Source organism: Adiantum capillus-veneris, chromosome 2 (assembly GCF_014529385.1).
Source record: "Adiantum capillus-veneris isolate H3 chromosome 2, ASM1452938v2, whole genome shotgun sequence".
Lineage (NCBI taxonomy): Eukaryota > Viridiplantae > Streptophyta > Polypodiopsida > Polypodiales > Pteridaceae > Adiantum > Adiantum capillus-veneris.
The window spans coordinates 108232474-108245615 of NC_140932.1; the positions used below are offsets into that span (position 1 = coordinate 108232474).

The 13142-nt window shown below is 41.6% G+C and overlaps 1 protein-coding gene across 1 annotated transcript; it reads left to right on the forward strand.

Annotated features, from left to right (window-relative positions):
- Window positions 1-2942: 2942 nt before the first annotated feature.
- LOC147463359 (protein NLP1-like) lies at window positions 2943-8307 on the forward strand. The gene is made up of 4 exons (XM_086488330.1): window positions 2943-4827; window positions 5399-5446; window positions 5544-6630; window positions 6779-8307. The coding sequence occupies exons 1-4, from the start codon at window positions 3502-3504 to the stop codon at window positions 8122-8124; spliced, it is 3807 nt and encodes a 1268-aa protein (XP_086344456.1). The 5' UTR covers window positions 2943-3501; the 3' UTR covers window positions 8125-8307.
- The last annotated feature ends 4835 nt before the right edge of the window (window positions 8308-13142 follow it).

Consider the following 13142-nt stretch of genomic DNA (forward strand, 5'->3'; position numbering starts at 1 on the left):
TCTCCAGAGAACCTGTATCCACAAAACTCAGGCATATATCATAACCTTTAACAAAGCTCCATACACCCTTGTAAGCGAGTATATGATGCATCAATTTTCTCCATCCAAGTTATCATCAACAAACAACAGGTTGAAAACATCATTGCTCTCAGCCATAGAGAAAGGCTGAACTTGATGTAGAAAATGCCCAAACTGAGCAGAACCACAATAGACTATGAAATGCATGTTATAGAAAAGTTTGCAGTGGAAGAAATTTTGCACAAAAGGACAAAATTGCATGCATAGTTTTTGTAGAAGTGAAAACAGAGACCAAAATGAGTCCAAATCAAAATTATGACCACACCAAGTTCTACAAGCTTTCCCAAAGTATATGCTGACATGTTGACGCTTAGCAAAGCTCACCAAAATTTAAGAAAGTGAGCATGAGAGTGTTGGCGACGTTGGTGATTCTGCGTAGGAGGATGCAACCTACTTTGTTACTAAATTTGGAGTTAGGGTTTCACAAATGTATACACAACTTGGAGATGGAGAAGAAGCTCAAGGCACACAATAAAGAATGTGGTCCTAAGTGTGCGAAAACAATATAAGGTAGCCCTAGAGTGATGAGCGTATATACAAAGCATGTGGGAAAAGAGCAGAGAGAGAGAGAGAGAGAGAGAGAGAGAGAGAGAGAGAGAGAGAGAGAGAGGAACTATAGAGGTTGCTTATATTTCTATAATGCTTTTCTATTTGTCTTAAGGTTGAATCACACACAAGCCGAGATTAATTTCATGAAGAAAATCTAGCTAGAAATCATTATTTTTCTTGATATCAATGCATCAAAAGTTTTTACATGTCATAAGTGTGTGATAAGGCTTTCTCGCCATATAAAATACCAAGCATTGGCCTAGATGAGATGTGCCCTATTGCGCCATAAGCAAGCGATTCTTCAAGCTGCAATTGTAGATAGACAAGAGACACACATTGCAATTGCAGATTGATTAGAGACACCTTTAGAAGCACATGCGCTTCAAGACAAGAAAGCTTTGAGAAGCTCAATTTATAGGATTTTCTTAATCTTCACTCAATTATTACGTGCATGAAGATGTTTAGTGGTTCTATTAGGAAGTTGGGTGAGATAGAAGTTTCAAAGTGTGGAAAGTGCAAGCGTGCTAATAAAAAAAAAAAAAAGGTTGGTGTGTGCATTGTAAAGATCAAAACAATAAGAAGGGCCTACACTGTTGTATTTTATGTGGAACACTTGAGGGTTTGGATAGCACCTGCCTCCTTAGTGGATTGTGGTGCCATTATAATTTAACATATCTTGGTCACCTAGAAAGGTATGGACCCTTAGATGCACAAAGCTTCTATGGGAACCCCACTGTCTTGGAGTCTATGACGAGGGTGGAGGTCACCAAGAGCTTAAGTTAAGGGATACCTTGTCCAATAGTTTGGAAATTGGAATCTTGGAATGACATTTTAAAATAATTTTGCTACATTATGTGGGTTCAATTTTCAAAAGTTATAAAAATGATAGCAATATTTTGCATTTTAAAAGGGTTTACTACATTATGTGGGTTCAAAAGTCCTAGAGAATGCTTTAAATGATAGCAATTATTTTTGCACCAACCTTGCCCTTTTGTTGGATAATGATGGGGACTTTTGTGGGTAAAGACTCCATGCATCATGTAAAGCTCACTAGAGTATTAGTATGGCCTTTTTGACAAATTTTCCTCCATTTGTGGCCTTTCAAAAGTGAATCAACTGCTTTTAGGAAAGTCCTATTTTGGTCTACAAAAGCACCACGAGGGAAGACAAATCTTTTGGTTCTTTGGGCTCGTTTATAACCTTTAAAGGCTTATTCCACTAGGGAGTGCATATCTCAATACTAGATGTTGGAGATTTATTCTTCATGACCACGGTAATGTGATAGTAGAGTAGGACCATCCCTTGTTGGTAGAGTGTTACATGTGGGGAGAGTGGATTTTTGTGCTTTTCTCCCCAAATATTTTACGGGTTTTTCTTCATTTCACCTTCATTTGAAACAAGTTCATATGGATTTTCAATCGCCTTTAGGCTAAGCTGAGGCAATCCTTTCCTGAACACTGATTGCCACATAGAAATTTGAAGAGCACGACAAATTTGTTTGGATCGGCCTCCTTCTCATAGGCATCTTCTGAATTCTCTCTTAAGCAACTTCCCTCTCATCGATATGAGACAAAGCAAAGTGTTTGTTCTGTGTTGTTTGTTCAACTTAAGCATAGCTTGAGTTGATTAAAGCTACAAAAATATTCCAGAGTCCTATATTTGGACACCATGGAAAGCATATAGCACTACATTTCACATACTGAGAACCATTGCATGATCTCTACTAAAATATAAACCACAACATCCATTAATGACAATGTCCCATCGATGACAAGCCCTTCGTTAGGGCAAATATTGTAGAACAATGGCGTCGGCATAAAAAACTTTTTAAGAATGACCTCATACTTGGTCTGGAATTGCGATAATGGTGTGCACACCCTCGTACACAAAGAGAATACCAAAAGAACGATCGCGTTGGCATGCAAAAGCTTATTAAGAATGAACTCATGCTCGGGGTGAAATGCGACGATGGTGTGCACACCCTTGTACACAAAGAGAGAATCCCAAAAAGGATCAATGGGCCACAACCTCACAACCTAGACGATGGGTGGACTCCCCAAAGTTGGACAAAGATAGTCAATCTCTCTCTCTCTCTCTCTCTCTCTCACACACACACACACAGACACCACTTTTTTTTGTGGTAAATCTCTCTCTCTCTCACACACTTTTTTGTAAATCCTCTCTCTCTCACACACACACACACAGACACACACACACACACACTCTCTCTCCAACTTTACAAGGGGTTGACAACGAACAAAGGCTTGAAAAATTAAAGCCAAATTTGAAATTTTAATCGAGCAAGATCCCCTGCAGCGCCCACAAGCGGGCCGGCGGAATCTCTCCCGCATTTCTGTCGTGCTCTCCATCGCTGGGAGCTTTCCGGGAAGCTTCTTCCTCCAGCGCTTTCGTCTATAAGTGCTTCCTCATTACGCTTTCCCTCCTTTCTTCAAGTTCGCCATTCGAGCTAGTTTTTTGTTCTTTTCGTGCAGCACATATCAGACCTGCGAGCACCTTTTCTGCTTTCCCATTTAAGATTCTGTTCCTATTACTCACGATTCTTTACACTTTGGTTTCGTAGCTCGACAGCCAATGGTCAGTCAAAGCATCAAATGGAAAAGCTCAGAATAGTCGAGCATGATCAATGAAGGGCTAGAGTTCTACTGTCTTCACCAAGACGAACAAAGAAGAAGAAGAAGAGGAGGAGGAGGAGGAAGCAGAAGAAGGAGAAGGTAAGCATTTGTCCTCCAATGGCTATGGCTGCTTCCAGTCCTGGAAATTCTGCTGCATTAGTCAAATGAACTTTTTAGCATTGCAACAAGATATCCCTCCTGAATTGTATCGATTAAGACAAAAGGCAGTTTGGATCATCGCATGGACTCCTATGGCAACAACTCTCTGATGGGTCCAGGACCCTGTGCTATTGCAAGTTCTAACCCTAACTCCAGCCCTCGCGTTAACCCGAACCCCAATCTCACCATGCAAGCTTCAGTGAAGCTCAATACTGAGGACATTCTGTCGGAGCATGAGTTTATGGATTTCGATGAGATGGTGCCCGAGGCTGTGCAGTGTGAATGGTCGATGGGCAATGGTGTGGGTGCTATTTCATCCAATAACCTCTTGGATGTGGGCACTACATACATCTTCAGCTTTTCTCCCAGTTCACTCTCCCCTTCATCATCAGGCATACCTCTTTATGCATATCAGAGCCCTCCCCTGCCCCACACAAGTGCAGCCCCATTTGTCGATCCCAGCAATGTAGGGGCTGGTAACCTCATCATGCCTGAGGTGGGTTGCTCTAACAACTGGAGGCCTCTTGATGATGATGACACACCTCTGATGAAGCCCCCTTGTGCTCAAGATTATAACATGATTATCTCCTCACAAGCAGCACAGCAAGCTTCATTCCAGTCCCACTTCTCAAAAGATCATCAAAAGGGCACAACATTGCACCCGCCCAGGCTTCAGTGTTTCTCTAGTGTATCCCCTGTGCACGGACGGCCTCCAATGAGTCAACCTCCCATGGCGGTATCTGTTGAAGGCCAATCTTCAAAAGAACCTCAAGATGATGTTTGCTGCAATGACGGCACACCCCTAAACAAATTCATCAAAAGCAGTTGTCTGGAGCTCAGAGACGGAGCGAGCGTGGTGTCAAAGACTCCATGCCCTGATCTCTACTTTCGTAAAATCACTTCTCACCTTGAAGGAAGCTTAGCACCAATGCCGCCTTCTTTTAGTGAACGGATTACACTCGCCCTTTGCAATTACCTGTGCTTGGCAAGGAGCAATACGCTCTTGCAGGTGTGGGTACCTCAAAGGGACGGAGAAAGGGCAGTTCTTACAACTTACGGACAGCCTTGTAGACTCCAATCCCCTATTGATGATGGCCTCGCCACATACAGAAGGCTTTCAACCAGTTACACATTTCCTGCAGAAGAAGGCAGTCTTGGGGACTCTGTAGGACTTCCTGGTCGTGTTTTCTTGAAGAAGATTCCGGAGTGGACTCCCAATGTGCAATTTTACAGTCAAAGTGAGTATTTGCGTGTGTTTGATGCAAAGTGCTGTAGTGTGCGAGGATCTCTTGCTTTGCCAGTCCTTGAGAAGGCAAGTGGAAGCTGCCTGGCAGTCATTGAACTTGTTATGCTTGTGGAGAAAGTGGACTATAGCAGCGAGATTGAAAGCATTTGTCGAGCATTGCAGGTGACTATTCTGTGCTATATCCAAGTTTCACATGTGGCTTGTGGCTGTAATCCAAAGACAAGACTACTTTGGTTAGCATGGCCCTGCACCTGTCATGTATGCACTCTTGAAAGAAGTAGGCATTTGCATAGTCACATGGAATATCTTGAGGAAACGGAACGAGACCGGCAAGTCCATCTATGACGGAAACAACTTGCTCTTCGCAATGGAACGGATTAGAAACAGCTTCTTACAGTTGTATTTGTATGCAACCTTTGAAAATACCTTACAAAATGGTATGAAGGAAACAAGAAATGGGTGACTACAGAAATGTATAGGCCCCAAAGCGGGAATCTGTTTCCTGATGAAAGATGCAGCTGTGTCTTTCCAAAGTAGCCCGAATGCCTTAGAAGGAAACTGCATTGATTCTGAATAACAAGCTAGCAATTGTAAAATAGTCACATCAGATCAGATAAACTCTGAATAGTTAATAGAATTGGCAGTGTTATGATGCACAAAAGATTATCATCATCTACTTCTATGATGTCTTTGACCTCAATAATTTTGCTAATAAGGTATCTACTGGTAACAGGAGGTCAACTTCTGCAGTACAGAAAAGCAATGCTGCCTTCCACTGCAGGTACTCTTTTTCCTTTTATCTATCTAAATGCATCAGCTTTGTGTAGGGAAACATAGAAATTCATATTGTTCCTTAGCTAACGCATTGTGTTCACCAGGTAAAAACGAATGGCACCGAAGCCGTTTTTGCTGAAATTTCAGAGGTCTTACTGGCAGTTTGTGGAATTCATAAGCTGCCTTTGGCACAGACATGGGTTCCTTGCCGTTTGTATTGCATTTCTCGGGGCACCCAGGCGAAAGACTCCACCCTTCCTAGCTTGGCTAGTTATGATAGCAGTAGAATTGGTCTCTTCACTGGGGATAGCCCTTACTGTCTCAATGATATGCGGATAAAGGAATTTCGCCAAGCTTGTTCAGAGCATTGCTTGGAAAAGGAACATGGTTGCCCTGGTAGAGCCTTTGTTTCCAATCAACCAATCTTTTCACGCGATGTCAAAGAGTTTACCAAATCAGAGTACGCTCTTGGTCATCTCGCCCGCATATTCAACCTCACTGCAGCTGTTGCGATACGCCTTCGCAGCGTGCATACTGGCAATAATGACTATGTGTTGGAGTTCTTCTTGCCTCAAACATGTTTGGATGCTGGAGAACAGCAGCACCTGCTGACTGAACTTTCAGTAACATTGCAACACGTGTGTAGAAGCTTGCACACCGTCACAGAAGCGGAACTGCTGGAGGAGAGAGATCACCACAATAGTTTGTCAAGCTTGCATCCAAATGTAAGGAAAAATGTGGACTCAATGCCATCAGGGACACACAGACAGAGCATAGCCGAGTCGGGAACTGAGTATAGTAGGCGTAGCGATTCAGCTTGTGATCCAGTTGTTCAAGGAGAAGTTCTAGAAGACCTTAAGGATGGCCTTACATATGCATGCGAAGGTGGTGACAGAAAGACGCAAATATCAATGGAGTATGCTCCGGATGGCTTGGAAGGTTTCACATGCCTTGAATCTCCTGATGAAGGCAGCAATCAGGAGCAATACTCATCAAGGCCACCTTCTTTGCATGTGAATAATGATAATGTGAGCTCCCGTCAGTCGGAAAAAAGCCTGCACAGGATTTCTTCCAATAGCAAGAGATCAATGGATGGTAGACGACGGAGGACAATGGAAAAGACAATTAGCTTAGGTGTTCTGCAGCAGTACTTTGCCGGCAGTTTAAAGGAAGCAGCTAGGAGCATTGGCGGTATGCATCATCTCTAAATTTAAGCTTTGTATATGGAGTCTCTGTAGGAAAATGTGAGAGAGTGTTTGTAGGGGTGTGCTTCTAGTTGATCAGATTAGATGTGAGCTGCGAGTTATTTTACCTGATTGATGCGGCTTGTGTTGTCCAGTGTGTCCAACAACTCTAAAGAGGATATGCAGGCAGCATGGGATCTCAAGGTGGCCATCGCGCAAAATCAACAAGGTCAGCCAGTCCTTGAAGAAGCTGCAGCATGTCATTGATTCTGTTCAAGGCGCCGATGGGGCATTGAGAATTAATGCCTTAACAGGTGATCTCACATCTGTAGCAGCTTCCATAAAAGGGGCACCTGCAAATAACAGCATGCCCGCTGTTAAAGTGGGTGGTTGGGCTATCTCATGGGCAGCAACCACCAGCATCTCCTGCTCTGATACTAATAAACCTCAAGAGCATCTTTCAGATCCTGTCCTATTGCTGAAAGGCAAAGGCAACAACCAAATAAAGAGCATTAACTCACCCAAGAAGATGCGCTCTCCTCATATTCCTTTGACGGCAAGTGATGATGGCGCCTCTTTTTTACGCGGGTCCTCTGGAGAAACGGAGGCAGTTGGAAGCACCAATAACATTGAGAGCTTTGGTCACCCTTCAGTAGCTGACAGGGTGCAGAGTCTTCTTACTCCGGCAAAAAATATTACATTTGATTCAGCCACTAGAGCAGAAAATGCACTGGATAGAAGCAGCAAATTTCCATCTGGTTTTCCGAAAGTCGAATCTCTTCCATTAGGCAAGAGCCCTTTGGCAAGAATTCGTCAAAGCCCAGCTAGAGGGGCAGCTGAAGGAAGTGAACAAGTGAGCTCAGCTGCTTGTCATGAGGTTGCACTGAGATTTCTACTTGGGACAAAAGAGGTTTTGAATAAGGTGGATCCACGGGTTCATGGTGGCTCGGGTGCCTTTGTTGCCTTGAGGGCTGTATCAGCAGTACAAGATTCGATGAATTACGAGAAAGAAGATGATTTTTGCAACCTATCACAGCGTGTTGAAGCGGATGTTGATGTGACCTTGCCCTCATCATCACACGAAGATCAAGGCAGTCATCGTTCTCCCAATTCCAAATTGCAAAGCAGCGATTCAGGATCGCCTTCTTCCTTCGGTGCTGTGAGTAGCTCACAAAGAGGAGGGCCAGCATGGGAGGAACCATCGACAACCATTGTGAAGGCCAAGTATAGAGGCGATACCACGAGGTTCAAGCTGCGGTTACATTCTAGCTATGGTGAAATCAGAGAAGAAGTTGGCAAGAGGTTCAACTTGTCAGTGGACAGTTTTGATATCAAGTATTTGGATGATGATAATGAGTGGGTCATGCTTGCCTGTGATGCAGACCTAATAGAGTGCTTGGATATACTGAAATCTTCAGAGGGTAGTCACATAAAGCTGAAGGTCCGTGATTGCGCATTCAACAGCTCCATTGCAAGATATGGAGAGACTGTGATTGAGTAGATGACCCCTTTCCATTATTCCCCTCACAAAGGGAAAAAAGTATACACAGTCCCCCCTCTCACTATTGATTTCCCATACAAACAGATTGGTGAGTACACACTAGTTACTAAATTGTAGCTTTTTTGAATCTGTATTCTTAGAGAGAAATTATGGTCAATACATTGAATCCTGGCAGTTAATACCCCCCTCTTTGTTCTCTCAATTAGAAGAATCTAGAAGGTTACTACGAGTGGACTGTAGGACTCCTTGCACGAACAATAGATTTGATCTTAAGTTATGCAGCTGAGTTTGCATTTAGATTTAGGGAACATTACCAAAACACCCCTGAAATTTGGCAAAATTTTCAAAATATCCCTCAAATTTCAGATGGATTGCTCCAATTTTTGCATAGTTTAGTCTTTTTTACAATAGAGATTTATATATGAGTATCTTATACATAACAGTTTTCACCAATGAGCTCACAAATAAAGGCATTTGCGTTTTCTAATAACAAGCTTCAGAGCCCACAATACCATCCAAAATCCTAGTTCTATCATGCTTTGTTGAGAGAACTAATCTTCCTATGAAGAGTAGCAAAAAGGAAAGTTTTTGGAGATGTTTGCAAAAATACAAGGGGTATTTTGGTAATTTTCTCTAAGATTTATATGTGACTAGACAAAGTGAAAATCAAAGCCTCACATTGCCAAGATGGGAGGGAAGCTGCCTCCCTTCTACCCTTATCTGCCTTCTCTTAACACTTTCATCTTCTCTTCCTTTTCAACAAATCAAAAGCAATTGATAATGCTCGTGCAATTTCTCATATTTAGATGTTCCAAGAAAAAGTGTCTCAACTAAAACTTGTGGAAATGCTGTGTGTGTGTGTGTGTGTGTGTGTGTGTGTGTGTGTGTGTGTGAGAGAGAGAGAGAGAGAGAGAGAGGAAAAGGAGAAATTTCACCTGAAATTGCAAGAAGGTAGGTGGAAAAATATATAAAAGTAGGTCAATTTCCAAAGAATTACATCTTGGGAAAGGAGGTCAATTTTAAGAGCTTTACATTTTGAGAGTCTCCCTTATACACACAGTACTTATGTTGTGGTAACATGTGTACCAGTTAGCTCCAACATCAATTTGGGGATGCATCTCCTCCGAAAAGGAGTTGTCATGCTCCAAATGAAGAGCCTTCACCCATGGAGAGAAACATAAGTAAGTCTCCAAACACTTCTATTAAAGATGTGGCTCCAAGAAGACGACGCTCTCAAAGGTCTCCAGCTCCTCCAATGAGGAAAAGATTGTCGCATAACTCTTCTCATCTTGATTCCAAGAGAGAAGAAAGAACTCCCAAGAAGAAAAAGTAGAGAAGGAGGTCACCCTCTTCTCCATCTTTATCACCCTCTTCTCCCAATGAAAGTAGCGGCTACTCCTCCAAGGAGCCTAAGAGGAGAGGACATTGAAAATCCTATGCCACATGGAGAAGGTCCAACAAGCTCAAGAAGCTCAAAGAGGGAATAAAAAACATCACTTTTCCTCACCTACGATGGTGCCTTCGGTGCCAGCAACAAGGTCTTAGGCCTTTGGAGATGAGGGTTTTACGGAATCCTCTAAGTTATGACATGCTGCCATGCACTTTCAAAAGTCCGCCAGACAATGATGGGCTAGCCTACAGGCTCCAAAGACATGGAAAGCCTTAAGAGCTTCCATCATGCAGCAGTTTCTTTCAAGTGATGCTGAAGAGAAAGTTCTCACCAAATGGCGAAGCTTGAAGATGTCTTCATTTGAGTCTATCCACAAGTATGTAGATAAGTTTTGGGACCTTCATCTCAAAGCCACTGTATACAAAAAGATAGGCTTTGGAGAGCAAAAGCAACAGTTTTGTGCCGGGATACCTGAAGACATGAATGAATATGTAAATTCTCAAAGGCCCAAAACCATCTCGACGGTCATTCACCACACCATGGTTGCTTCAAGAATTAATTTCCAACAAGGGGCTAAGAAGAACTTTAAGCCCATGAAAATTAAGGACACAAATGAGCCCTAGGGGAAGAATAATGCTACACAAAATTCTTTCAAAGGCAATCCTAACAACAACAACAACAAAGGAAAGGACAAAGGTGTTTACAAAGGTAAAAACCTGTCACCCGAAGAGGTGGAGTGTTATCGTAAGGAAAACAAATGTTTTAAGTGTGGGGAGCAAGGACATGGCTATCGGTCTTGTCCACAAAGAAATGTATACAATGAACCAGCTAGAGCCTCTATGATTGAAGCTCCAAAAGAGGATGTAGGGATACAAGCTTATGAGAGGGGGGATATTGTGTGGTGGATGGGGCTTTCAAGGGATAAGAAGCCTTGATCATTCCCTTGAATGGGAAATTGAGACTCCATGTCCAAATTTATGTGGACAAAGAAGACTTCTTTATCTCTCCTCTCAAACATGAAGATGTAATTCTAGGGGTACCGTGGTTTAATCACATGGCTGTCTCTGAAGTTTCTTGAGAGAAAAATATATAGAGAGAGATATGTATTTAGAAGCAAGTGAGAAATGTAACACCGTACCCCTTGTACATTCACAAGCTTTTGGCAAGTCAATGAAAAGTTTCCGCATAGATGATTTTTGTTAGAGCATCTATGAATGACACTACTACTTTACTAAATAACAATGTTGGAAATCAAGAAGAATTAGAGTTATCTAATTTCATAAACATTTCAAGATATTTTCATTGATGACATCACTAGAGAGTTACCTCCAACGATGTTATCTAATTTCATAAACCATTTTCAAGATGTTTCCATTAATGACATCGCTGGAGAGTTACCTCCAAAACGAGGGGATGGCGACCATGACACAGAGCTACTACTAGGAAGTTCACCTCCCAATAAGCCTCCTTATAGAGTCTCTCAAGCTCAACAAGAGGAGATTATGAGGCAAGTGAACAAATTGGTAGAAAAAGGATGGTAAGGCCTAGTTCATCCCCATTTTTCTTGCTGGTTCTATTAGTGCAAAAGAAAGATGGCACCTATCACATGTGCGTAGACTATAGATCCCTAAATAGGATCACAATTAAGAATAGATTTCAAGTGCCTCAGGTAGAAGATCTATTTGATAATTTGTAAGGGTATACCTACTTCAGTAGGATTGACCTTAAAAGTGGCTATCATCAAATAAGGATAGTCAATGAAGACATTTTAAAGACTGCTTTCCGTACTTCATTTGGTCTTTATCAATATCTTGTCATGCCTTTTGGCTTGAAAAATTCTCTAGCCACTTTTAATCGCATGATGGAGAAAATATTTTGACCATATCGCAACTTGAGTGGAGTATTCTTCTCGACGATACAATCATCTACTCCAAATCTCTTGAGGAGCACAAAGGAACACCTCCAGATAATTTTCCAAGATTGGAAAGATAATAAGCTTTTTATTAATCAATAGAAAAGTGAATTTTTCTTGCAAGAAACTCAATACTTAGGTGATATGATCTCTCAATTTGGTATCCGTATGGATCCCACAAAGCTAGAAGTAATTAAAGAATGGCCTAAACCAAGGAATTGCATGAATTACGAAGCTTTATTGGTGTGTGTGCATAGTATAGGCTCTTTAGAGAAAAATTCTCATTAATAGCCGGTCCATTACATGATCTAACTAAAAATAACGTCAAGTATGCATGGACTACAAAGGAGCAACAAGATTTAGAGACGCTCAAACAAAAGATTATCTCTCAACCCGTGCTTATTTTATCGGATCTCACAAAGCCCTTTGAGGTCCAATGCTATGCATGTGGTATTTTCCTTGGAGCAGTTTTGCTTCAAGAAGGGCATGTCATAGCATATGAGGGTAGGAGATTGAATTCCAATGAGCAAACATTGAGCATTTATGAAAAAGAGGTATTAGCTGTCCTACATGTCCTAGAAACGAGGAGTCCCAAAGATCGACCAAGATTTTTCAAGCAAAGGAAAAACCGAGTGAAAAGAACCAATTGAAGTGAAGAATTTATGAAAACTTGCCAGCTCTATCAACATATATGGATAGAACTCAATTTGCAACATGAAAACCGCTAAAGGAATTCATTTTAACCACTCTCTCTCTCTCTCTCTCTCTCTCTCTCTCTCTCTCTCTCTCTCTCTCTCTCTCTCACACACACACACACACACACACACACACAAACAATTGTTGTAGATTGGTTATGCCATTTCCCTCTTGAATAACAATTCTTGAGTTCAACTCTAGTCCTCGTTGGATAGATCTTTAAGGTCTCTTGGGATAGTTTCCTATGATGTTAAAATTCTCTTCTTCTTCTTCTTTTTTGTGTATGTGTGTGTGTGCACGCACGCATGCACACGTGTGTGTGTGGCTTCTTTGTTCGCATAACCAGATGCTTGTCAAGATTCTGGAGGAAAGAAGAAGTTGAGGAGTTAATGTGGCTTAGGTCGTGGCTGCAAGAGGGAGTCAAAGGGTATTCAATGTGGACGGAAACTAGGAGAAGAAAGGGGTGACAATTGGGGATGCTTGCACATATGTGCCACTATTACCGTCCCCTACACTATAAGAGGAGCATTCCGCAACCGATAGCATTGCCGTAGAAAAACAAAGAAAAATAGAAAGAGAAAATATTGCGTATATGGCAATACCAGCGGCGGCCAAAAGCGTGGTAGTGGTTAAGAAGAAATATATGCAGTAATAGTCGCGAGTATAAACCCGCTACTATTATCGCATGCCTCGCCGCTGCTATTATCGCGTATATTACCGCTAAACACCTATTCAAAAATAAAGGTGCTCATTTGGGCCACCCTCAATTGGGTGGCCTCGATGAGCACCTTTATTTTTTACCTACATAAAACAATGAAACATCAATTTCTTTTTAAAAGAGTATACAAAAAAAAAACAAAAAAAATTGAAATTGAATTTGCTTTACCTTGACAATTTAATGTGCAGAAAATCAACTATTTAAAAAAGTTACAAATAAAATAAAAATAGTTGTATATACATTGTGCCACATTTGGACTTTTTGAAAGTTTGGACAAGTATTTTTCTATCTAATTTTGATCT